The 25,798-nt window shown below is 36.7% G+C and overlaps 1 protein-coding gene across 6 annotated transcripts in view; it reads right to left on the minus strand.

Moving 5' to 3' along the window:
* The window catches only part of EXOC4 (exocyst complex component 4), a 953,704-nt gene that overhangs the window by 638,032 nt on the left and 289,874 nt on the right, over positions 1-25,798 (minus strand). The window contains exon 10 of one of the 6 annotated variants that reach the window (XM_037836137.1): positions 23,737-25,787. The exons of the other annotated variants lie outside the window; for them this stretch is intronic. Coding sequence (XP_037692065.1) covers positions 25,747-25,787 — 41 coding nt within the window. The 3' untranslated portion in view covers positions 23,737-25,746. Of the gene's footprint in view, positions 1-23,736; positions 25,788-25,798 lie in introns of those variants that run through there. 6 annotated transcript variants of the gene reach the window in all.

The following is a 25,798-nucleotide window of genomic DNA, read 5'->3' on the forward strand; positions in this document are numbered from 1 at the left end:
AGAGAGGAATGTGGGAAGTTATCCAAGCTACTAATCATTTATAACTTTTTTTACATTATTTAAGGGAATCCAGGTACAGAACATCAAGTTTATGTTATACTATCAAGCATTTATTATATTATCAAGCTTTTGTTATTATACTTTCAAGCAATTAGAAAGAAAACTGAAAATGCTAAAGCAATCTGCAATAGTACTAAATTCTTAGAAGAATCAGAATTAGTGTAGGATCCTCTCAGTAACTTAGGAGGTCCTTCTGAGCCTCAGAGAAGGTTCCTATATTAAGAAACAGAGAGAAATTTTTGGTGTTATATTAGAATAATGTTCACGACTCTGGTTCATTTCACATCATCAGAACAAAATAATTCTATTAAAGAGATGATGCCACAGTTGAGCTTTCAGCCAAGAGCCGACTATCAAAGCAATAAAATAAACCCATAACATTAGCTGTACCAGGCTCAGAGACAAAGGTATAGTGATCAAAACTGACAGAAGGGCATTTGAAACAAAAAATCATTAAGACCTCATTTAGGTGAGTTTTTAAAGAGCTGATTGTGGAAGACTTTAACAGGACAATAAACTTTAGGTGTTCATACATCTTCCCCCTCTTCAAGTCTCATCAGCTACTCTTTTTCAATCAAGTATTAGCCTTATCCTTAAGTTTCATCCTGAACTTTACTTCCCATTTATCTTTACTTTAAAAGCTCAAAACCTCCAGTGTTTCTAACTACCATATAGATGATTAATATATTTCAATCCTTGACATAAATCTCTCCCAATCCATTGACTGAACTACAAAGTTTCAACCTTTCGTTTCACTGGCCTACATTCACCTCCATGCTTACATTCAATTTCTTGAATTCGATTGATCACAGATCCTAAAAAAAAATGGACTTCCTTGTTCCTATACCATCCATGTCTCAATTCTGCTAGAGTGGGATATCCTTATCAAATCAATTATTTCGACTGGAATTGGGATTAGAGTCTAGAGAGTTTCTAACACACAGTAACAATGTTGTTTTCCCAGTAAAAATTTCAATAATAATTACATACCTATATATTTCATAATTATATATCTATATCTGTGATGGTTAAGTTCATGTGTCAACTTGGCTAAATTATGGTGTCCAGCTGTTTCGTCAGGCAGGCACTGGCCTGATAGTTACTGTGAGGGTATTTCATGGATTTAAATCTTTAGTCAGTTGATTGTATCTATGGCTGATTCTATCTACAATCAACACAGGAGATTTCCTTTAGCAGTGAGAAAAGTTTCATCCAATCAGTTGAAGGCCTTAAAGGGAGAACTGAGGATTTCAGCAATCAGAAAGAATAATTTCTATCTCTACTTCAGCCAGCTAACTTCTCCTGGAGAATTCACTGAAACTTTCATCAGAGTCCCCAATTTTGGGCCTTCCCTATGCAATTAGGACTTGCCAATCCCTTTGGTCCTGTGAGCCAATTCCTATAATAAATCTCATTTTATGCGTATATGTCTCCTGTTGGTTCTATTTCCATGGAAAACCATGACTAATAAAATATCTATACAGAAAGATATACACAATCATATAAACATACATGATTATCTATCACTATTAGCATCTGAGTAACTCATACTTAAAATCAAAAGCTTTATTTTCCAATCACTAGCAAAGATTTTTAAACAGCCTTCTTCTACCTCCACCATCCAGTGCTACATATACTGAGCACAAAGCAAATCAAACAAAGCAGACATGTTGCCAGTGGAACAGCTGACACTTTCACCCAACCACTGGGAACTCCAGATCATAATATGATTATTACCAATTGTGAGTATCTTAAAGCAAATCAACTTTAATTAATTAGTTAATTGAGTTCTATCAACCTGTAGTTATACACACACTTATTTACAGTATACAAAAAAAAACTAAAATAACCTTACTTTTCCTCTCCACTAAAGTAGAATCTTTGCTTTCTTTAAAATGATTTATATTTGATCACTATATCTTTCGTGATTAATTTTTTCCAATGCTTATCAATTCAATTATTTCTATCTACCTTTGATCCTTACATAAATATTTGAATATGGGTATCTGTGTATTTGGTGCATACTACTGCAAAAGGATATCATTTTATGTACTTTTACTAAAGTTATTCTATTGGATAAAATAAGCTAAATAGATAATGTACGTAATAGGGCTCTATGCTGGGAAATGTATTTGTATATATATCTGTAAATGTGTGTTTACATATACACATGTAATGATAGCATTTTGCAAATCTTCTTCCCTTCCTCTCTCCACAAAGCTGCATACCATTACGAATTTCATAGACTCCCTAAAGGCTATCCATTACCCACCTCCTCAACACAAACACACATGGGTTACAAATCCCTAATTCATCTGCTTAGGCTCCCTATGTTACGGACCTGGAAATGTAGAAACATTTTCTATCAAAGAAAATATCTATGAACATAACACAATAAATTCTTTCAGCAAATATTTATTGAACACCAAAAAGCACCTATCATCAACATCCACAAACATGAAGATCAACATTAATGCTGACAGCAACAAATCTGAGAAGATCAACTCTTCAGTCTCTGAGTGGCAGTTTTTCCTCCTCCTTTCCCAAGATTAAACTGCAGGCAATTTTCATCTGGCCAGTGACAGATACTCTTCATCAACAAAGGAAGGAGGATTAAGCAAGACTGACATATAAAGCTGAGAATCCATACTGGGATTGCAAGAATGACAGACTAGGTCAACGAATCATGTTCCTATATCAGAGATGCTATAGGGAGAAAAATACAACAAAAATCACTGATTGTATGGAAGCCACATGGTCTCTTCTATTCAGGGTTAGCAGTCTGGAAATTACTTATAAGCTATTTTTTAAAAAATAACCCCAAGGGTCTAACAAAAGCCCCTACCCTTTTTGCAAATAGGAAAGGGAGGGAGGAAGATGAGGGAAGCTGGATTCACACAGGCCTACTAACCAATCTTCAACCCCACCTCCACCCCAAGCCAATGAAGGGTTCTTCATCTGTGTGCCACCTGACAACCTGATGGCAACATTTTCCCTGCAATGAATATGCAGAAGTCCATAATACATACTGGCAGCCTAAAGTATGCAGAACACCATCGTAAGTGCAAATACGAGAACAGGGCAGTGAAGAGAAGGTTGAGTGAAATGAAAATACTGACAGGGTCCCTTTACTTAAGAACGTTAGAATATAATGGACAAAAAAAAAAAAAAAGAGAGACAGATATGAGTTTTAACTTGGCAGAGTGAGCTAACACAAAAGACACATCGTTCCTCTATTTCTCAACTGAAATTAGATGTCTAAATTAAGAGAAGAGAAGGGGAAAATATTTCCAGAAAAAAATGAATTTTCATTATGCTGTATCTCCTTGGGAAGCACCAATTATGCTGATGACAGAACACAACCCTTTATTTTACAGCAGATCTAGTTTGGCTTATTTCTTATCTTAAGAAACTAAGTTGACAAAAGTCACTTATCAATAGTAGTAATCTATGTCCTGAGATAATTCACTACCTAAATGATGTTTCAAGTGATTTAAAATAATTAAAAACACCAATGAGAACAAAGAGACTCCAAAAATAGCAAACCACCATTTAGAAAACCTTACTTTGCTAATAAAATTTTGGCCTCTCCCCAAAGCATATAAACATTTTAATTATTTGTTCAACCACTCAATATGGAAAGAAACTTATTAGAGAAAAACTGAATAGTAATAAAACAGAAACAAAAAATATCACTGTGCTTCCAAAACATATTCCAAGCAAACATATACAACAAATACTTTGCATAGCAAAGAGGACAAGAATGAAACAGGCATTCCTGGTTCTTGCATTTTCAGGGTTTTTGTTCTTCCCCACCTCTGAATTTTCCATTGCCTTAATATGAATCTCAGAATCAAAATCAAAAGACAACTTTTTTTAACATATAATTTCATGCTCCCCACCCCCACCCTCGCTTAGCTGTCAAGTATCTGACCTCGTTGATAATTTCACTTCCTGAGAATCAAAAAGCTGGGAATTTAAGCTTCCTAGAGTGCTAATTGCGGCCCTGCTCCACTGCTAATCAAAAAATTGGATGCTTTGCATGAAAATGCTTCTCTAATTAATTCTCAGTCATAAATCGCCGTGGTTTTAATAACCCCTCCTTGATTGGATAGCCTTTGATGAGACAGTACAGCTAATCTGCTAAACTAGAAAAAATACACGCCGAAGAAATGATAAGCGGGTTTATGAGGTATGAACTAGATGATTGAATTAATACTGTCAAACCAAAAAAGAGGGTCTCCTATTCAGGCCTTTGAGGCCTCAGCCTGCACCCCAGTAAAATAAACCATGAAACAAGGAATCATGAACAAAGACAATGTCAAAGAGGTCATACATCAAAAGTCAAATCTTTTCACCGTCGTTCCATAAAACAGCCATTCCTATCATTTTTTTTTAAAGAGGATTCCCTTGACTTTTTTTTCTTGAAACTGGTGAACAGCAATGTCCACTTGTCACATTGTCTATTTGAATAAGACAAGGTTTTTGCTTTCCCCTCTTCCCTCTGCTTCTGACTGGCAATATATTATCATACATATCTCCAAGAGGTGCTGAACTGAATTTTCATTATCCAAAACGTCAAGATTCGTTTTTGTCATCACAGAACACAGCTGGTCTACACCACCAGCCCTTGATTAATTCAAATGGAACAAGGCACCTACACATAACTTCATTGTCTCCAGACTAGGCTTTGTATTCTGCAACTTTTAATTTACAGCTTATCAGTTTAAGATACCATTTGCTGCCTTGGAGGTACTCAGAAAAATATACAGAGTCTTAATTAGCAGTCTAAGGTTACTAATAAAGCAACAATAGGGAAAGTTTAACTTTAGACCAGGATTTATTCAGGACTAGCCCACTGCTATTTAATAATAATATACAAACTTTCAGAAGATGCTGGAATTAGATAGATACAAAATAATAAGTATTTTTAGTAAGCACTATTTTTAACATACAAATGAATTTAATGTCACTTTCCAGTTGACTTATAAAATAGCAAAGTCAAATTTTCTCTACACTTAAAAACTTCATGGCGGTGGGTAAAAAAAAAAAAAAAAAAAAATTATTCCAAAAGAAATCACGTAGAGTAACAGGTCTGGAGTAATAATTACAACAAGAAAATAAGGATTTGAGGTTGGTTCTAATCTGGATATAGAACTGCCAAATCTGCATCCATATGATTTAAAATGTACAAACCGAGCGAGCGAGAGGCGGGGCAAGATGGCAGACTGGTGAGCTGTAAGTTTTAGTTACTCCTCCAGGAAAGTAGGCAGAAAGCCAGAAACTGCGTGGACTGGACACCACAGAGCAATCTGTCTTTGGGCATACTTCATACAACACTCATGAAAACGTCGAACTGCTGAGATCAGCGAAATCTGTAAGGTTTTGCGGCCAGGGGACCCGCGCCCCTCCCTGCCAGACTCGGTCCCATGGGAGGAGGGGCTGCCGGCTCCGGGAAGGAGAAGGGAGAACTGCAGTGGCAGCCCTTATCGGAAACTCATTCTACTGATCCATACTCCAACCATAGATAGACTGAGACCAGACACCAGAGAATCTGAGAGCTGCCAGCCCAGCAGAGAGGAGACAGGCATAGAAAAAAAAAAACAACACGAAAAACTCCAAAATAAAAGCAGAGGATTTTTGGAGTTCTGGTGAACACAGAAAGGGGAAGGGCGGAGCTCCGGCCTTGAGGACCATATGCAAATCCCGAAGAAAAGCTGATCTCTCTGCCCTGTGGACCTTTCCTTAATGGCCCTGGTTGCTTGGTCTATTAGCATTTCAATAACCCATTAGATCTCTGAGGAGGGCCTTTTTTTTTTTTTTTTTTTTTTTAATCCTTTTTTCTTTTTCTAAAACAATTACTCTAAGAAGCCCAATACAGAAAGCTTCAAAGAATTGCAATTTGGGCACGTCAAGTCAAGAGCAGAACTAAGAGAGCTCTGAGACAAAAGGCAATAATCCAGTGGCTGAGAAAATTCACTAAACACCACAACTTCCCAAGAAAAGGGGGGTGTCCTCTCACAGCCACCATCCTGGTGGACAGGAAACACTCCTGCCCATCGCCAGCCCCATAGCCCAGAGCTGCCCCAGACAACCCAGTGTGACGGAAGTGCTTCAAATAACAGGCACACACCACAAAACTGGGCGTGGACATTAGCCTTCCCTGCAACCTCAGCTGATTGTCCCAGAGTTGGGAAGGTGGAGCAGTGTGAATTAACAAAGCCCCATTCAGCCATCATTTCAGCAGACTGGGAGCCTCCCTACACAGCCCAGCAGCCCAGAACTGCCCTGGGGGGATGGCACTCACCTGTGACATAGCACAGTCATCCCTCAACAGAGGACCAGAGGGTGCACGGCCTGGAAGAGGGACCCACTTGCAAGTCTCAGGAGCCATACGCCATTACCAAGGACTTGTGGGTCAGTGGTAGAGACAAACTGTGGCAGGACTGAAATGAAGGATTAGACTATTGCAGCGGCTTTAAAACTCCAGGATCACTAGGGAAATTTTATTGTTACAGCCACCACCCCTCCCTGACTGCCCAGAAACACGCCCCATATACAGGGCGGGCAACACCAACTACACACGCAAGCTTGGTACACCAATTGGGCCCCACAAGACTCACTCCTCCACTCAACAAAAAGGCTAAGCAGGGGAGAACTGGCTTGTGGAGAACAGGTGGCTCATGGACGCCACCTGCTGGTTAGTTAGAGAAAGTGTACTCCACGAAGCTGTAGATCTGATAAATTAGAGATAAGGACTTCAATTGGTCTACAAACCCTAAAAGAACCCTATCAAGTTCAGCAAATGCCACGAGGCCAAAAACAACAGAAAATTATGAAGCATATGAAAAAACCAGACGATATGCATAACCCAAGCACAAGCACCCAAATCAAAAGACCAGAAGAGACACAGCACTTAGAGCAGCTACTCAAAGAACTAAAGATGAACAATGAGACCATAGTACGGGATATAAAGGAAATCAAGAAGACTCTAGAAGAGCATAAAGAAGACATTGCAAGACTAAATAAAAAAATGGATGATCTTATGGAAATTAAAGAAACTGTTGACCAAATTAAAAAGATTCTGGACACTCATAGTACAAGACTAGAGGAAGTTGAACAACGAATCAGTGACCTGGAAGATGACAGAATGGAAAATGAAAGCATAAAAGAAAGAATGGGGAAAAAAATTGAAAAAATCAAAATGGACCTCAGGGATATGATAGATAATATGAAACGTCCGAATATAAGACTCATTGGTGTCCCAGAAGGGGAAGAAAAGGGTAAAGGTCTAGGAAGAGTATTCAAAGAAATTGTTGGGGAAAACTTCCCAAATCTTCTAAACAACATAAATACACAAATCATAAATGCTCAGCGAACTCCAAATAGAATAAATCCAAATAAACCCACTCCGAGACATATACTGATCACACTGTCAAACACAGAAGAGAAGGAGCAAGTTCTGAAAGCAGCAAGAGAAAAGCAATTCACCACATACAAAGGAAACAGCATAAGACTAAGTAGTGACTACTCAGCAGCCACCATGGAGGCGAGAAGGCAGTAGCACGATACATTTAAAATTCTGAGTGAGAAAAATTTCCAGCCAAGAATACTTTACCCAGCAAAGCTCTCCTTCAAATTTGAGGGAGAGCTTAAATTTTTCACAGACAAACAAATGCTGAGAGAATCTGCTAACAAGAGACCTGCCCTACTGGAGATACTAAAGGGAGCCCTACAGACAGAGAAACAAAGACAGGACAGAGAGACTTGGAGAAAGGTTCAGTACTAAAGAGATTCGGTATGGGTACAATAAAGGATATTAATAGAGAGAGGGAAAAATATGGCAAACATAAACCAAGGATAAGATGGCCGATTCAAGAAATGCCTTCACGGTTATAACGTTGAATGTAAATGGATTAAACTCCCCAATTAAAAGATATAGATTCGCAGAATGGATCAAAAAAAATGAACCATCAATATGTTGCATACAAGAGACTCATCTTAGACACAGGGACACAAAGAAACTGAAAGTGAAAGGATGGAAAAAAATATTTCATGCAAGCTACAGCCAAAAGAAAGCAGGTGTAGCAATATTAATCTCAGATAAAATAGACTTCAAATGCAGGGATGTTTTGAGAGACAAAGAAGGCCACTACATACTAATAAAAGGGGCAATTCAACAAGAAGAAATAACAATCGTAAATGTCTATGCACCCAATCAAGGTGCCACAAAATACATGAGAGAAACACTGGCAAAACTAAAGGAAGCAATTGATGTTTCCACAATAATTGTGGGAGACTTCAACACATCACTCTCTCCTATAGATAGATCAACCAGACAGAAGACCAATAAGGAAATTGAAAACCTAAACAATCTGATAAATGAATTAGATTTAACAGACATATACAGGACATTACATCCCAAATCACCAGGATACACATACTTTTCTAGTGCTCACGGAACTTTCTCCAGAATAGATCATATGCTGGGACATAAAACAAGCCGCAATAAATTTAAAAAGATTGAAATTATTCAAAGCACATTCTCTGACCACAATGGAATACAATTAGAAGTCAATAACCATCAGAGACTTAGAAAATTCACAAATACCTGGAGGTTAAACAACACACTCCTAAACAATCAGTGGGTTAAAGAAGAAATAGCAAGAGAAATTGCTAAATATATAGAGACGAATGAAAATGAGAACACAACATACCAAAACCTATGGGATGCAGCAAAAGCAGTGCTAAGGGGGAAATTTATAGCACTAAACGCATATATTAAAAAGGAAGAAAGAGCCAAAATCAAAGAACTAATGGATCAACTGAAGAAGCTAGAAAATGGACAGCAAACCAATCCTAAACCAAGTACAAGAAAAGAAATAACAAGGATTAAAGCAGAAATAAATGACATAGAGAACAAAAAAACAATAGAGAGGATAAATATCACCAAAAGTTGGTTCTTTGAGAAGATCAACAAGATTGACAAGCCCCTAGCTAGACTGACAAAATCAAAAAGACAGAAGACCCATATAAACAAAATAATGAATGAAAAAGGTGACATAACTGCACATCCTGAAGAAATTAAAAAAATTATAAGAGGATATTATGAACAACTGTATGGCAACAAACTGGATAATGTAGAAGAAATGGACAATTTCCTGGAAACATATGAACAACCTAGACTGACCGGAGAAGAAATAGAAGACCTCAACCAACCCATCACAAGCAAAGAGATCCAATCAGTCATCAAAAATCTTCCCACAAATAAATGCCCAGGGCCAGATGGCTTCACAGGGGAATTCTACCAAACTTTCCAGAAAGAACTGACACCAATCTTACTCAAACTCTTTCAAAACATTGAAAAAAATGGAACACTACCTAACTCATTTTATGAAGCTAACATCAATCTAATACCAAAACCAGGCAAAGATGCTACAAAAAAGGAAAACTACCGGCCAATCTCCCTAATGAATATAGATGCAAAAATCCTCAACAAAATACTTGCAAATCGAATCCAAAGACACATTAAAAAAATCATACACCATGACCAAGTGGGGTTCATTCCAGGCATGCAAGGATGGTTCAACATAAGAAAAACAATCAATGTATTACAACACATTAAAAACTCGAAAGGGAAAAATCAATTGATCATCTCAATAGATGCTGAAAAAGCATTTGACAAATTCCAACATCCCTTTTTGATAAAAACACTTCAAAAGGTAGGAATTGAAGGAAACTTCCTCAACATGATAAAGAGCATATATGAAAAACCCACAGCCAGCATAGCACTCAATGGTGAGAGACTGAAAGCCTTCCCTCTAAGATCAGGAACAAGACAAGGATGCCCGCTGTCACCACTGTTATTCAACATTGTGCTGGAAGTGCTAGCCAGGGCAATCCGGCAAGACAAAGAAATAAAAGGCATCCAAATTGGAAAAGAAGAAATAAAACTGTCATTGTTTGCAGGTGATATGATCTTATATCTAGAAAACCCTGAGAAATCAACGATACAGCTACTAGAGTTAATAAACAAATTTAGCAAAGTAGCGGGATACAAGATTAATGCACATAAGTCAGTAATGTTTCTATATGCTAGAAATGAACAAACTGAAGAGACACTCAAGAAAAAGATACCATTTTCAATAGCAACTAAAAAAATCAAGTACCTAGGAATAAACTTAACCAAAGATGTAAAAGACCTATACAAAGAAAACTACATAACTCTACTAAAAGAAATAGAAGGGGACCTTAAAAGATGGAAAAATATTCCATGTTCATGGATAGGAAGGCTAAATGTCATTAAGATGTCAATTCTATCCAAACTCATCTACAGATTCAATGCAATCCCAATCAAAATTCCAACAACCTGCTTTGCAGACTTGGAAAAGCTAGTTATCAAATTTATTTGGAAAGGGAAGATGCCTCGAATTGCTAAAGACACTCTAAAAAAGAAAAACGAAGTGGGAGGACTTATACTCCCTGACTTTGAAGCTTATTATAAAGCCACAGTTGCCAAAACAGCATGGTACTGGCACAAAGATAGACATATAGATCTATGGAATCGAATTGAGAATTCACAGATAGACCCTCAGATCTATGGCCGACTGATCTTTGATAAGGCCCCCAAAGTCACTGAACTGAGCCATAATGGTCTTTTCAACAAATGGGGCTGGGAGAGTTGGATATCCATATCCAAAAGAATGAAAGAGGACCCCTACCTCACCCCGTACACAAAAATTAACTCAAAATGGACCAAAGATCTCAATATAAAAGAAAGTACCATAAAACTCCTAGAAGATAATGTAGGAAAACATCTTCAAGACCTTGTATTAGGCGGCCACTTCCTAGACTTTACACCCAAAGCACAAGCAACAAAAGAGAAAATAGATAAATGGGAACTCCTCAAGCTTAGAAGTTTCTGCACCTCAAAGGAATTTCTCAAAAAGGTAAAGAGGCAGCCAACTCAATGGGAAAAAATTTTTGGAAACCATGTATCTGACAAAAGACTGATATCTTGCATATACAAAGAAATCCTACAACTCAATGACAATAGTACAGACAGCCCAATTATAAAATGGGCAAAAGATATGAAAAGACAGTTCTCTGAAGAGGAAATACAAATGGCCAAGATACACATGAAAAAATGTTCAGCTTCACTAGCTATTAGAGAGATGCAAATTAAGACCACAATGAGATACCATCTAACACCGGTTAGAATGGCTGCCATCAAACAAACAGGAAACTACAAATGCTGGAGGGGATGTGGAGAAATTGGAACTCTTATTCATTGTTGGTGGGACTGTATAATGGTTCAGCCACTCTGGAAGTCAGTCTGGCAGTACCTTAGAAAACTAGATATAGAGTTACCATTCGATCCAGCGATTGCACTTCTCGGTATATACCCGGAAGATCGGAAAGCAGTGACACGAACAGATATCTGCACGCCAATGTTCATAGCAGCATTATTCACAATTGCCAAGAGATGGAAACAACCCAAATGTCCTTCAACAGATGAGTGGATAAATAAAATGTGGTATATACACACGATGGAATACTACGCGGCAGTAAGAAGGAACGATCTCGTCAAACATATGACAACATGGATGAACCTTGAGGACATAATGCTGAGCGAAATAAGCCAGGCACAGAAAGAGAAATATTATATGCTACCACTAATGTGAACTTTGAAAAATGTAAAACAAATGGTTTATAATGTAGAATGTAGGGGAACTAGCAGTAGAGAGCAATTAAGGAAGGGGGAACAATAATCCAAGAAGAACAGATAAGCTATTTAACGTTCTGGGGATGCCCAGAAATGACTATGGTCTGTTAATTTCTGATGGATATAGTAGGAACAAGTTCACAGAAATGTTGCTATATTATGTAACTTTCTTGGGGTAAAGTAGGAACATGTTGGAAGTTAAGCAGTTATCTTAGGTTAGTTGTCTTTTTCTTACTCCCTTGTTATGGTCTCTTTGAAATGTTCTTTTATTGTATGTTTGTTTTCTTTTTAACTTTTTTTTTCATACAGTTGATTTAAAAAAGAAGGGAAAGTTAAAAAAAAAAAAAAAAAAAGATGTAGTGCCCCCTTGAGGAGCCTGTGGAGAATGCAGGGGTATTCGCCTACCCCACCTCCATGGTTGCTAACATGACCACAGACATAGGGGACTGGTTGTTTGATGGGTTGAGCCCTCTACCATAAGTTTTACCCTTGGGAAGACGGTTGCTGCAAAGGAGAGGCTAGGCCTCCCTATATTTGTGCCTAAGAGTCTCCTCCTGAATGCCTCTTTGTTGCTCAGATGTGGCCCTCTCTCTCTGGCTAAGCCAACTTGAAAGGTGAAATCACTGCCCTCCCCCCTACGTGGGATCAGACACTCAGGGGAGTGAATCTCCCTGGCAACGTGGAATATGACTCCCGGGGAGGAATGTAGACCCGGCATCGTGGGACGGAGAACATCTTCTTGACCAAAAGGGGGATGTGAAAGGAAATGAAATAAGCTTCAGTGGCAGAGAAATTCCAAAACGAGCCGAGAGGTCACTCTGGTGGGCACTCTTACACACAATTTAGACAACCCTTTTTAGGTTCTAAAGAATTGGGGTACCTGGTGGTGGATACCTGAAACTATCAAACCACAACCCAGAACCCATGAATCTCGAAGACAGTTGTATAAAAATGTAGCTTATGAGGGGTGACAATGGGATTGGGAAAGCCATAAGGACCACACTCCACTTTGTCTAGTTTATGGATGGATGAGTAGAAAAATAGGGGAAGGAAACAAACAGACAAAGGTACCCAGTGTTCTTTTTTACTTCAATTGCTCTTTTTCACTCTAATTATTATTCTTGTTATTTTTGTGTGTGTGCTAATGAAGGTGTCAGGGATTGATTTAGGTGATGAATGTACAACTATCTAATGGTACTGTAAACAATCGAAAGTACGATTTGTTTTGTATGACTGCGTGGTATGTGAATATATCTCAATAAAATGATGATTAAAAAAAATAAATATAAAAATAAAATGTACAAGCCGTCACAATGAGACACCACTACATACCCATTAGAATATCGGAAATTTGAAAGACTGATAACACCAAGTGTTGGCATACACTGCTGGTGGGAATATAAAATGATACACTCACTTTAGAAAGCTATTTGGCAGTTTCTTAAAAGTTAAACATATAGCTACTATATAACCAGGTCATTCCACTCCTTCATGGTCCTAAGTGAAGTGAAAATATGTCTCATGCAGACTAGCACACAAATGTTCATAGCACCATTATTACAAAAACCAAAAGCTAGAAACAACCTAAATGTCCATTAACAGCCGGCACTGTAATAAAACACAGTATATCCATACAATGGACTACTACTCAGCAATACAAAGCAAAAAACTACTGATAGATGCAATACTCTGGATAAATGCAAAAATTATTAGGTCAAATGAAAGAAACCAGTCACAAAATTATATATTGCATGATTCCATTTATATAAAAATCTAGAAATGATAAACTAATCCATTATGATAGAAAGCATTTCAGTGGTTACCTGGGGCTATGGGTAAAAGGAGAAACAGACTACAAGAAAACGTTTGGGAAATGAAATGTTTTGTATTTTGATTGTGACATTGTTTTCACAGGTTTATACAGTTATCAAAATTCATCAAACTGTTTACTTTAAATGTATGTGGTTTATTGTATATAAATTATATCTAAGTGGGATAGAAAAATGCAGAAGCCATTTCTAATGCAAGTTATTTTGCAAACCCTATACGAAAATACTCTATTATAAAACAACTCTGTCAGTTATGAGTTGTGTGACTTTGGTCAAGTTACCTAACCTTTATGAGCACTAGTTTTCTCAGCCATAAAAAGAAGATGATAATAAGGCCTACTTGACAGAATAATTATGAGCCTTAAATGATAATTATGTAAGTACTCAAAAAAATGCCATCTCAATAACCTCACCCTATTCTCTCAAATATTATTAGTTTGCCTTACTTTTCTTCTTGATATAATTTAATCTGTGATATATTTGTCTATCTCCCCAAGCATTAGTAACCTATTGGAAAAGCTCTAAACTTGGAGAAAAAAGACATGAGCCTCTGGCTAATGTTTAATAATAAACATTTTTTTTTCAACTTCCTTTTCATTTGTAAAAAAACTGAATCTTTATTGACTTCTTACTATATATGCCAGATACTGTACTAGGTGTAAGGTAAACTCAACTGACATGGTCCATGCCTGAATGAAACTTAAAATTAATGATAAACAAACTTGTGGACTGAATCACCTCTTAATCTTAGTCCATGTTCCTGTCTGTGAGTGTGAACCAATTGTAAACAGTATCTTTGATATGTTAAGGAGAGGCAGGGTGTGGACCAATTTGTGAATAGGATCTTTGAAAGTCCTATTTAGGTATGGTTAACTGAATCAAGGTGGGCCTTAATCCTATTACTGGAGGCTTATGAAGAGAACCTGAAAGTCACAAAAGTCAGAAAGGAGAGGATATTGCTATGTGACAGGAGGCAGAGATACAGGCCAAGGAACCCCAAAGATTGCTAACAGCACCAAAACACTACAGACTCCAGGAGAAAGCAAGCCTTGCTGAAATCATCTTGATTTTGCACTTTTTCTAGTCACAAAACCATAAGCCAGTTAATTCCTGTCATTAAGCCAACCCATTCTATGGTATTTGTCATAGCAGCCTGAAAAACTAAGACACATTTTATAACGAACAACAAAAACTGAATAATTAATTGCAGAGAAGAAAGATAACCTAGTCTGACAGATAAAAAAATCTGTCCCCAAGGAAGTATTGGTTAAGGGGATAAAAGAGGATACCACATGTAAAAATTTTTTATAATAGTGATTGATGCATGGTAAGTAACTTAATAGTTAATATATAGAATTCTTAGAAAGCAAAGAACTACCTTAAAGATAACTAGTTATTAAGGAGAAGACAGGGCCAGCCAATTCCAGATACAGAGAGAAGCATTTAAGGAGACTTCAAGACCGGAATAAGCATGGCATGTTCTGAGAAGTCCAGTATGACTCAGGTGAGAAAAGAGGCGAAGAAAAGGCTATGGGTGAGAGGTGGCCAAATCATGCAGACATTTTTTAGGCCTTAGAACCTTATCAGAATCTTATAAGGATGTGGGGTTTAGTACAGAAGGACAAAAAAATCACTAAATACTTTTAAATAACATTGGTTCCAGTATAAATAATGGTTTGGAGAAACTAGAGAATAGAGGCAGGAACAGCCAAGCATGATGGCAACCAGAACCAGGGTGGAGGCAAGGGTCACTTAAAAAAAGACAAAGTGGACAGGTTTGTAAGATTAGGAGGCAGCTTTAGCAGGATCTCAGAATAGCTTAAATGTGTTAAATGAGGAAGGAATGGCTTCTAGGTTTAGCATCTGGCTAATCAACACAGCCATTTAATGAAATCAGCTACGCTGAAAGAAGAACAGGTTTAGGGGTAGTGAGACAAGGGAAGATGGTGAGTTTGTTTTGGAAATGTTCAGTGTCAGATGTCTATAAGAAAATAACAGAATGGATTCTGCTTCCCTCAGAAGGGTTATCACGCCAATGATGCTTTCTGCTGTACATATAAATCATAAAGATTTAAAAATATATTTCATACTATCAAAGTCCACAGTAACACAGAAAACTTTTCAGACCCCCATTCTTTCTCCTAGCCCCCTCAGCTTCCAAATTAAACAAGTCATGGAGAATGAGAGGGGCAGGAAGTAACTGTAAGACTGACGGTAGAGAAAATTTGGGGTAGGAGACCAGAATAAAAGAAAAGAAAAAAGTTGTTCTTTTCCTCCCTTACAGTAAGAAAAGTAGTCTAACAACTTACATCCATTAGTCTGAGGGAATACACGGGAGTCCCAAAGGAAGAATCACAAAATATCAACGTAGCTGCTTAGAACAACACAAATCTATTATCTCACAGTTTCCATGGGTCAACAGTCTAGGCACAGGTTAGCTTGGTAATCTGCTAAGGGTGTCAGCAGGCTGAAACCAAAGTGTCAACTTGGGGTTCCAACCTTATCTAAGACTTGGGTCCTCTTCCTTACTCATTCAGGTTTTTGGCAGAATTCAGTTCCTTGTGATTATAGGACTGAAGTCCTGATTTCTTGCTGGCTGTTGGCCAGGGGTCACTTTAGCTCCTGTACACCACCTTCAGGTCTTTTTCACATGCCCTCCCTCTCCTTTTACAAGGCTTACTTACTTCAAGGCTAGCCGGAGAGCATCTGCTGCTGCTTTTTGTCTCTTATAAGGGCTCACCTGATTAGGTCAGGCACACTCAGGATAATCTCCCATTTGATTACCTCAAAGTCAAAAGATTGAGAACTTTAATCACATCTGCAAAATCCCTTCACTTTTGCCATGTGATATAATTATCGTAGTGACACTCCATCATATATACAGGTTCTGCCCACACACAAGGGTGGGGAATTATGCAAGGGCATGGGTTGCTGGGGAGTCATCCTAGAATTCTATATACCACAAGTGTGAACATTATTGAGATAAATGTAATAAAGCTATGAATTCAAAATAGAAATGATCAAAAAATGGCAAAATAAAAAAAGGAGATATCTTTATCTTCTACCTCAAAAGCTCTGACAAATTAGCAGGTGATTTCTGGCAAGAAAGGCCATCCAAGATTCCTACATAGAAAATGTATATACAAAATCAGGACTTCCTTTCGGAAGAATACAAGATCACTTGACTATGACAAGGTGTACTGTAAATCAATGAATTGGGATAGAATCTGTAAAGTACATGACCACATCCAGAAACTCCCACCAGACTGGGGAACAGGGAGGAAAACGGAAGAAGTAGGGAGAGCATAGGGGTTCTTTTAAAAAAAATAAACAAGGTAGACTAAACACCCACGATAATGGTTAAAATTTAACCAGTCCGACCAAAAAAAAAAAAAAAAATCACATGTTGGCAAGGATGTGGAGCAACTGAAACTCTCATAAATCTCTCAATTTCTGTATTTAAAAAATGATATTAGTATCTTCTAAAGCTAAATATATGCCTATCTCATGATCCAATAATTCCACTCCTAGGTATAAGCCCAAGATAAATCTGGTGTGTGGGTGTGGTTCTGGGTGGGTGTGGGTGTGGGTGTGTGTATGATTCTATTTATATAGAATTAAAGAACAGGCAAAACTAAGTGATAGCATTAGAAATCAGAATAGTGGTTACCTTAGGAGATGGTAATGACTGAGAAAGGACACGAGGAAACTTTCTGGGTGGTGTTTATATGGATGGATATATATGTAAAAATTAATTTAGCTATACATTTAAGTACAGTTTACACATTTTACTGTAGGTATACTCTACCTCAATAAAAAGCAAAATACAATAAAATGTAAAAATAACAATAAAGAAAATAAAGTAGAAAAAGAAGGAACGGAAAGGATTCAGTCCACATGGAGCTAAAAGTTATATCAGAGATGCAATTTTTCTTTATATAATGCATATTATTACTTTTAAAGGTATTTGAAGTGGCTACAAATTTTCAAAGTGTAAAATGCAACCATTATGGTTAAAAACTAAAAAGAAACCATCTAAAATGGACAAAAGGAGAAGTTTTCTAAAATGAGCTAATTAATTCCCTTGAGCCTATTTGCCTAAAAATGTTCTGAAAGTGAAGGTAAGAAGAGGGCCATATTGATTATGATTTGGGAATAACAAAGGATTTCAATATCTTAGGATAAATTAGGCCAAATTCTGCATCCATTCTGAGCAAACTGACAGTTACAGAGTTAATTAGAGTAAATAGTTTAGCACTGATTGGAGTCAACTGCTCAATTTAGATGCTAAAGTTTCCTGTGGCAAAAGATCAACTCTTTAAAAAGTTTAAGAAATGATTCATGAGATATTTAAGAGGAGATAGAATTACCAGTTCCTAATAAGAAAGAGATCCCTAGAATCTAGAAGGGGTAGACCACTGTAAATGAGCGAAGTGATTTTTCCCATCAACAGTCCTGCTTCTATTAGGCCTCTTTCAGCAACTAGGCTGTAAGGAATGATGTCCATAAACAACCCATAATTACCTCTCGAGCCAAGTCATACCTTCCCATTTGGATTTGTTGTAATTTTTGTCTTTTCAACTTTTTTTCAGTCATTACATCTTGATTTTTGTTTTTGAAAATGTATATTGTTTTCAAAAGATAATTTCAACTTATTTCCATTTATGATACTAATTTCATATTTCTGCTATATCTAGGATGTTTTAGGCTGAGAGTTGTTAGCAAACCAAGAATTGGACTATAACTTTTTTATTTTTTGTTTTCATAAGTAAATTCAGGTACAACTGAAAACAAGAGGAAAACAGAACATCAGTGTACATAAATATCAGCAAATGCTCAGACCTAAAGGAGTTAATTTAAAAATAGAAGGAATCACCCTTTCCATTTTAACCTCTTTTTTTTTTTTTTGCCATATTCTGATCATTCTAAGTAATTTATGTGATAAAATCGAGTTAGTGACACTGAAGATCAACAGAATCTGAAGTAAAATGGCCAACTTGCCATACTGCCACGGAAGAGCAGATCACTAAAGAGTCACTACATGCTGCCCCCTTGATTAAAGATATATGTGAATCCCATGTAGACTATTACAGTGGACACTACTTCAAGTTCACTGTAAGTAGACTTGGGATGATCACTGAATTGAACAAATTTTCTCAACACTCTAAAAGGACTTTTATCAAAGAAGAAAACAGAGAAAAAGGAAAAAGGAAAAAAATAAACTGACACACAGAGGAGTTAGTAATTTGCTTAAAGTCACACAGCTAGCAATTATGATTCCAGAAAGCACACTCTTAACTGCTACACAGTCCTCACTCTGCTCTCTAGGAACACAGAGAGAGCAAGTGGCTGAATTACAGAACACAGAACTTGAAATATGAATGTGGTTCTTAGAAATCATTTCACTTCCTCCTTTTACAGTTGAGGAAACTGGTCAAGTTACTTGCACAAAATCACAGACCAAGTTATTAAGAACAATAGATATCAGCTCAATTTTAATAATAACTGTGATGGTTAATTCCATGCGGCAACTTGTCTAGGTTATGGTGCCGGGTTTTCTGATCTAGCAAGCACTGACCTGATTGTTACTGTGAGGGAATTTCATAGATGGAATTAAATCATTAGTCAGTTGATTGAATCTATGGCTGATTACACCTATAATCAACAAAGGAAACTGCCTTCAGCAATGAGAGAAATCTCCTCATCCAATCAGTTGGAGGCCTAAAGCAAGAAATGAGGATTTCAGCTGTCAGAAAGAAGAATTTCTATCTCTACTTCAGTTGGCCTGCTTCTCCTGGGGAATTCATTGTCACCTTCATTGGCGCTTCCAACTGCAGCTTCTCCTGAGGAATTCAACTTCACCTTCAGCGAGTTTCCAACTTGTATCCTGCCCTACAGAATTTGGACTTGCCAATCCCCAAGGTGATATGAGCCAAATCCTATAATAAATGTATGTATCTAGCCACCCCCCCTCTATGTATGGGTATACATCTTTATATCTTTATGGTTCTTTGTTTTTTTTTCTGAAGAACCCTGACTAATACAATCATAAAAAAATGCAGGGTACCTCTAAGAATAAAAATTAAAGAATTCTTAACCTTCAGAGACCAAAGTGGGTACTAAAATTAATAAATCAAACAAAGTCTAAAAAGGAGAAGGTAGTATATTCGCTTTAAAAATAAAAAGAGGAGGGAGGGGAAAAACCCCAACTCCAAAATCTAGACTTAGGAAAGGGAATGTGATGAGTTATCAAAAACTGCCAAATGTCTTAAACATGAGGGTGGAGATAATAGAATGCATGGAGGGATGGGTGGGTCAGCACAGAACTAAAAATGAAACATGCAAATACATGTTAAAAATAAGCTGTCTTCACCCCTATTTAATCCTCCATAAAAACTACTCCTTTTCTTATATTCTTATCTTAAAAACCCACATCATCATTCTCCCAAGTATCAAAGACTGTAGAACTAGGAATCAGCCTAAATGCCTATCTCTTGCTCAAATCCCACACAGAATGAGTCATCATGTCCAACTGATTCTACCTTGAAGTTAGCTTTTGGACTGGTTTCTACCTCTTGATCACCACTGTTTTAACCCTTCTTAAAAGCTGGCATAAACTTCTATGACCTCTTACCTGAAATTACAACACAATTGGCCTCCTTGTCTCCAATTTCAATTTATCCACACAGCCTCCAGAATGCTTTTTCAAATGCAGAACTGATTATGACATTCTTTTCCTTTAAACCCTTAGAGGGTTCCATATCACCCCTAGGACAAAACCCAAACCTTCTTGCCATGGTATGTCATGTCTTTTGATATCCACCTACTGTATCCTCTGTCAAGGTCCAATCTTCCCCACGCACTCTATGCTTCAACCACAACAAAATACCTATAATTCCATGAAGCTTTAACACGTGTGTGTGTGCGCGCGCGCACGTGTGTGTGTTACCTCTTCTTCCTACTTTGAGTGAATGCCAACCCTGGTCAGGTTGGTTAACTCATCTTTCCATTTCAGTGTAAGGAGGAACCTTTCTACATCCTCTTTGACTCCTGGAAATGTTAAGTATTTTCTCCTCCATGGTCCACAAAGTACTTGTAACATTTATTAAAATTGTACCTGTTGGCCTGTCTTCTCTTGCATGGTACCTAGAACTCCTCCATATGTGGGAGATATTTCAGGAGCAAGGTCTAGAATACAGTAGGTCAAGAAATGTTGACTATAAATTGCCACCTCCAAGGTGTCAATTGATACTTATAACAAACCCAAGAAACAGCAGGCTAAGTTTGCTAACTTCATTATACAGATGAGTTATCTAGGGCTAAGAAAGGTAAAGTGACTTACCTGGTAAAAGCAAGATGAGTAGTAGGTGTTCCTTCCACTAAACCATGATGTTCTCTAAACTACTCAAAACAAAACAGAGCTGCAACAATGTTCTACATATGAACATCACTAACCAACTGAACAGAGATATGTAAATTAGTTAACTGGTACTGAAATCAGACATTAATATGCAAACAAACAGGGACTTATTGGAGCTAAGTGGGCATGAATATGCAAATGAACTGGCTGCAATTCAGTAGATGTCATCACAATTCTAGGGATGAACATCCTATATTATGACTATTACAATATTCATGTAGCATTCATACATACTATCATATATTACTATAATATGGGCTTTTCAAGTTTAAAATTGTGGTGAAGCCAAAAGTAACTTGCTGCATATTTTTATCCATACTACAATTATAAGCTAGAAATCAGATGTGGCACAAAGAATTCTGCACTCTTCCAGATATAACCAAGCTGCCATCACCACTTGCAGTCCAAGCTGAACATTCTATTTCTAACCCAAGGCACTTTAGAAATAGGTTAGACTGGTCATTTTTTGATCTGGACCCTGCCAAACTCTCCAGTCTCATCTACCATGAGTCTGATATGACATAATGCAAAAGATGCATGTAAAACAAAGTTATTTTTCCTATAGGAATTTCAGTAATAAAGTTGCATAGCACGAACACATGAACAACATTCAGAAAATCCAGTATATGATTACATTTAGCTTTTGATCAAGTATAATAATGACCTTTGTTTCCCTATCATCACTAGTAAATTATTGGCTTCTTACTAATTTTTAATCCTTTACTTTTTTACAATGACCAATGGCCAAAGCCATTCACAATAGCTTTGATGTCCCTTCTATCACCTCTGGTTCCAGAAAGTAAGAAATTGTTATCAGTAGAGGTCTGTATATATAAATTGTGTTGCTTATTTAATTGAAAAAGTTATATCCAATTCATGTTATAATAATGCATATATGATAAAAGCCTATATCACACTTTCATACATTTATCCACACTGAGCCCATTATTTGATATCTCACTCCTTAATCTGGAAAGCTTCTCTTCATCCTTTTTAACCTAGATTGAACCTCAAATACTTACGGAGGTCTCCCTGGATATATACATATATACATATATCTCCATATATACAACTGCAACATAGCACACACTATGATCACTTGTTTGCATGCTCAGTTAATTAGTTAGGATATAAGTAGGAATGGAAGTAGCAGAGAATCAATCTGTTAGTGACTTAAGCCAGAGTTTATTCCTCTCTCATACAGAAGTCTGGGATGTTATTATGGCTCTGATCCAGGAAGTCAACAGAGATGTGGCACTCCACAGTATCAGAAACCCAATCTCGTTCTATGTTGTTGATCTACCACCCCTATGATGCTGCCTCACCTATATGATCTAAAATGCCTTACGACCATATTTCATTCATATTGTGTGTATGTGCATGTGTTTGCATGCATTTTCTGGGCTGAAGAGAAAGAGAGCATCCTTCTTCCCTTTAAAAGCATGACTGAAGTTATACATGTTACTTCTACTCACATTTTACTGGCCAGAATTTAATTACATATTCATGGATGGCTGCAATGAAGGCTTGGAAATGTTTACATTTTGAGTGGCCATGTGCTCCACAAAAAATCAGGGGCTCTATTAATATAGAAGAAAAGGGGAACAATGTTGGGGGACAAATGCCAGTCTCTGTGATACAGTTATGGTCCCTATCTTTTCCTTTGCATTTCAAAGGCAAAACTTGGTTCTCTTCATTATTGTATCCTGAGGGCCGACTGAAGTGCCCAGCATAATAAGTAAACATATAATAAATCTTTACAGAATCAATAACAAACAGAAAGTACTACAAAATACACTATGTGATAGAAGTGTATACTGTTACTACAGTTTCCTACTTCTGGTGCTTTCTAAAGTTTCTAATTGAATTATAATGTACAAAGAGAAAAATGCACAGATATTAAATATGAAGGCCTTAATGCATTTTTAAAAGATGAAAATATCCATGTAACCTGCAATATTTTGTATTTTTAAAACACAGATACATTATGTTTAATTTAATAGCATTCCCTCTTCTCATATCTATGAGAATGAACGAATAAGTGAAAAGAGCAGATATTTTAAAAATAAGGTCACACATCATCATCTGGTCCTGAGTGGTGGCCAAGGATCTTTTCTCAAGAGTGGGGTTCTTGGGCTTTATCTAATGTGTTTTGTGATTGCTGTGTGGTACTCTCAAGATCCAGTTTCAGGTGACTTCCAGGCTCTTTTCCTTACCATTCAAATACCAATAGTTTGTCCACTGGGTAAATAGGATATTCCATGACTTAGAGTCCTTCATACAATAACCCTATTTTATATAAATTAAATCCACAGAGAACATTTTAAAATAAAGTAAATTTCCATTTGACATAGATGAAGGCTAAGAGATGGTACACTCAATAACAATCTTGGCATAAGAATATTTTTAGTTCCTAAATGATTTGAAATAACAATGCATTAGTGTATTCATCACCTGAAGAAAGTATATTTATTACCTAGTACTTCTTAGGAACAAATAAATAAGAACTTTTTAAAATCTCTATTATAATTTATTTTCAAAATAAATTTTACATAAAGAAGCTAAGATTGTTCTTTTAAAAAAGCAATAATATAAATACACAGAAAAAAGAGGAATCAATTTTTGTACACTATTTTAGTGCGTAAAACAGAAGAGATAACATCAAAGGTTAAGGTGATTTTGAAATAATTACATGCAAATTTTAGGGAAAAATGTACTTTTTTCATGTTCCCTGCACATTGTTACACAGTTATTAACTAAGTCATTCAGTAAAATTTAAAAGGACACAAAGAATTTTTTAATCAAATTTCAAGGTATAAAGCTTTACAAGCACTTCTTATATTTAAGATTGTGGAACATACATGTGGTAGGACTGAAAAATTGCTGTACTAAACAATGTGCCTCACTTCTGCCAAAAAGCCCCTGAAAATGTGCACATAAATCAAATCCTGCTTTAAATGTTCTATTATAGAACAGCTTGCTGTTTAAGAGACTCCTATTATAAATCCTTTGTAAAAAGGATAATCAACTCCTGGTTAATCTATTTCAAATATTGCTTACCTTAAGGCAAGCCACTTCCAAACAGATTAATTACATATGATGTTGTTAAGTGTTCATAACCCCAGTCACCGACAACCCATTAGAGAGAGAAAAACTCAGAAAATTCAGGTCAGGTCAGTAGTAAGAGACAGTTTTCTCTGATGCTATTACTTCTGTATTTGCTATATAAAGCAAGTCAGTTTCTCTTAGAGAATTCAATTCTCAAGTGATTGGTGCTTTACAGAATAGTTTAATGTCAGGACTATAGAAATGCCACTCATTAAACTAATGAGAATGGAAATAGCACTCTAAAGGTAATATTACTGAGTACAAACAGAAGTACTTAGTTGCCCCAAGATAGTAAATAAACTTTAATAAAAACAGAGTATCTATTTGTACTTGAACCTATGAAAATTAATGTATTCTACCCATTCTTGAGTTTTATTATCCTTAAAAATAAGTGAAGTCAATTCCTAAGGACTAAACAGTAAGTTCTGCTTATTAAAACTTCCACTAGAGTAAGCCAAGCATTAGCTAGGCACTGGAAGAGACCAATGAGTAAGGTCTGCATTTTGGGTGGAGAGAAGGGTAGAAAATAAATAAGTTAACAAATAAACAATATAGGTACATATTATGAAAAGCATTATGTGAAAACATGCTGTGATAAAGAACTATAGGATGAGGTGGGGAAGAGACCAGGAAACAATATGGTATTTGGGCAGAAGATACAGATATGGGTGTCATCTACACTAGGTAAAGGTTGGTCTGCTGAGATCATCCATGGAGAGCCTATAGAGTGAGCACAGAAGGGAGCCCAGGACCAAGCCATGAGACACCAGTGGGTGCTTAAGAACACTCAGAAGGAACATGAGAAGGAGAAAACGAAAAGAGGTTGCTAAAAGATCAAGAGGGATGAATGCAAAGAGTGAACATCGAATAAGGCAAGATGGAGGCCATTGGTGATCTTGACAAGAACCAATTCAGTGGAACACTAACACTAGAATGAATTGAAGAGAAAATGGAAGATAAAGAAGTGGAGGCAGTGATAAAATTTTAAAAGGACAAGTTTAATTTAAATCAATTATAGCTGTTTTAATTTTTCAAGTTTTAATATCTACCTTTACAGTCACAATATTCCCACTAAGGTAGTCGGGGCTGATAACAGCTCTATCTTTCATATAAGAAAAATTGATTAATCTAACAACTTATTTTGGTCATGGGTGGCCGTATTCTGTTTTTTCTTCTTTTTATTAACTCTCTTGAGATAATGTGCTCATCAATTACAATTACACATTAAACGTGAGAAGCTATATTCAAGCTAAATGTTCATTTAAACTAGTATCTTTTTTTCCTACTACACTACAGTCTAAGCAGTACAGTGAAGCAGTAGAGAGGTTCAAAATAACAGGAAGTCTATGATTAACATAGATACATACACAAGTTGGATTTCCACCTGTTTTCTTACATATTTGGAAATGGTACCCCCACCTCCTCAACCCAATTGCCAACTGAGGACCACATAATGAACCATCTGTTGATAATACCAAAGAAATTTCATTTTTTAATTCTTTCTTTTCCCTTGTGTTGTTAGGTTGGGTAACATTTTTAATTGCATGATAAATTGAAAACGTTGGCAGGAACACAGCATTTGTAAAATTTGAGCTTTTTCTGTGTCACGGTAATGGTTCTTCTAGTAAATTTCTTTGCTGCTTCCCTGCAACAGAA

Source organism: Choloepus didactylus, chromosome 5 (assembly GCF_015220235.1).
Source record: "Choloepus didactylus isolate mChoDid1 chromosome 5, mChoDid1.pri, whole genome shotgun sequence".
In the NCBI taxonomy this organism is placed as follows: Eukaryota; Metazoa; Chordata; class Mammalia; order Pilosa; family Megalonychidae; genus Choloepus; species Choloepus didactylus.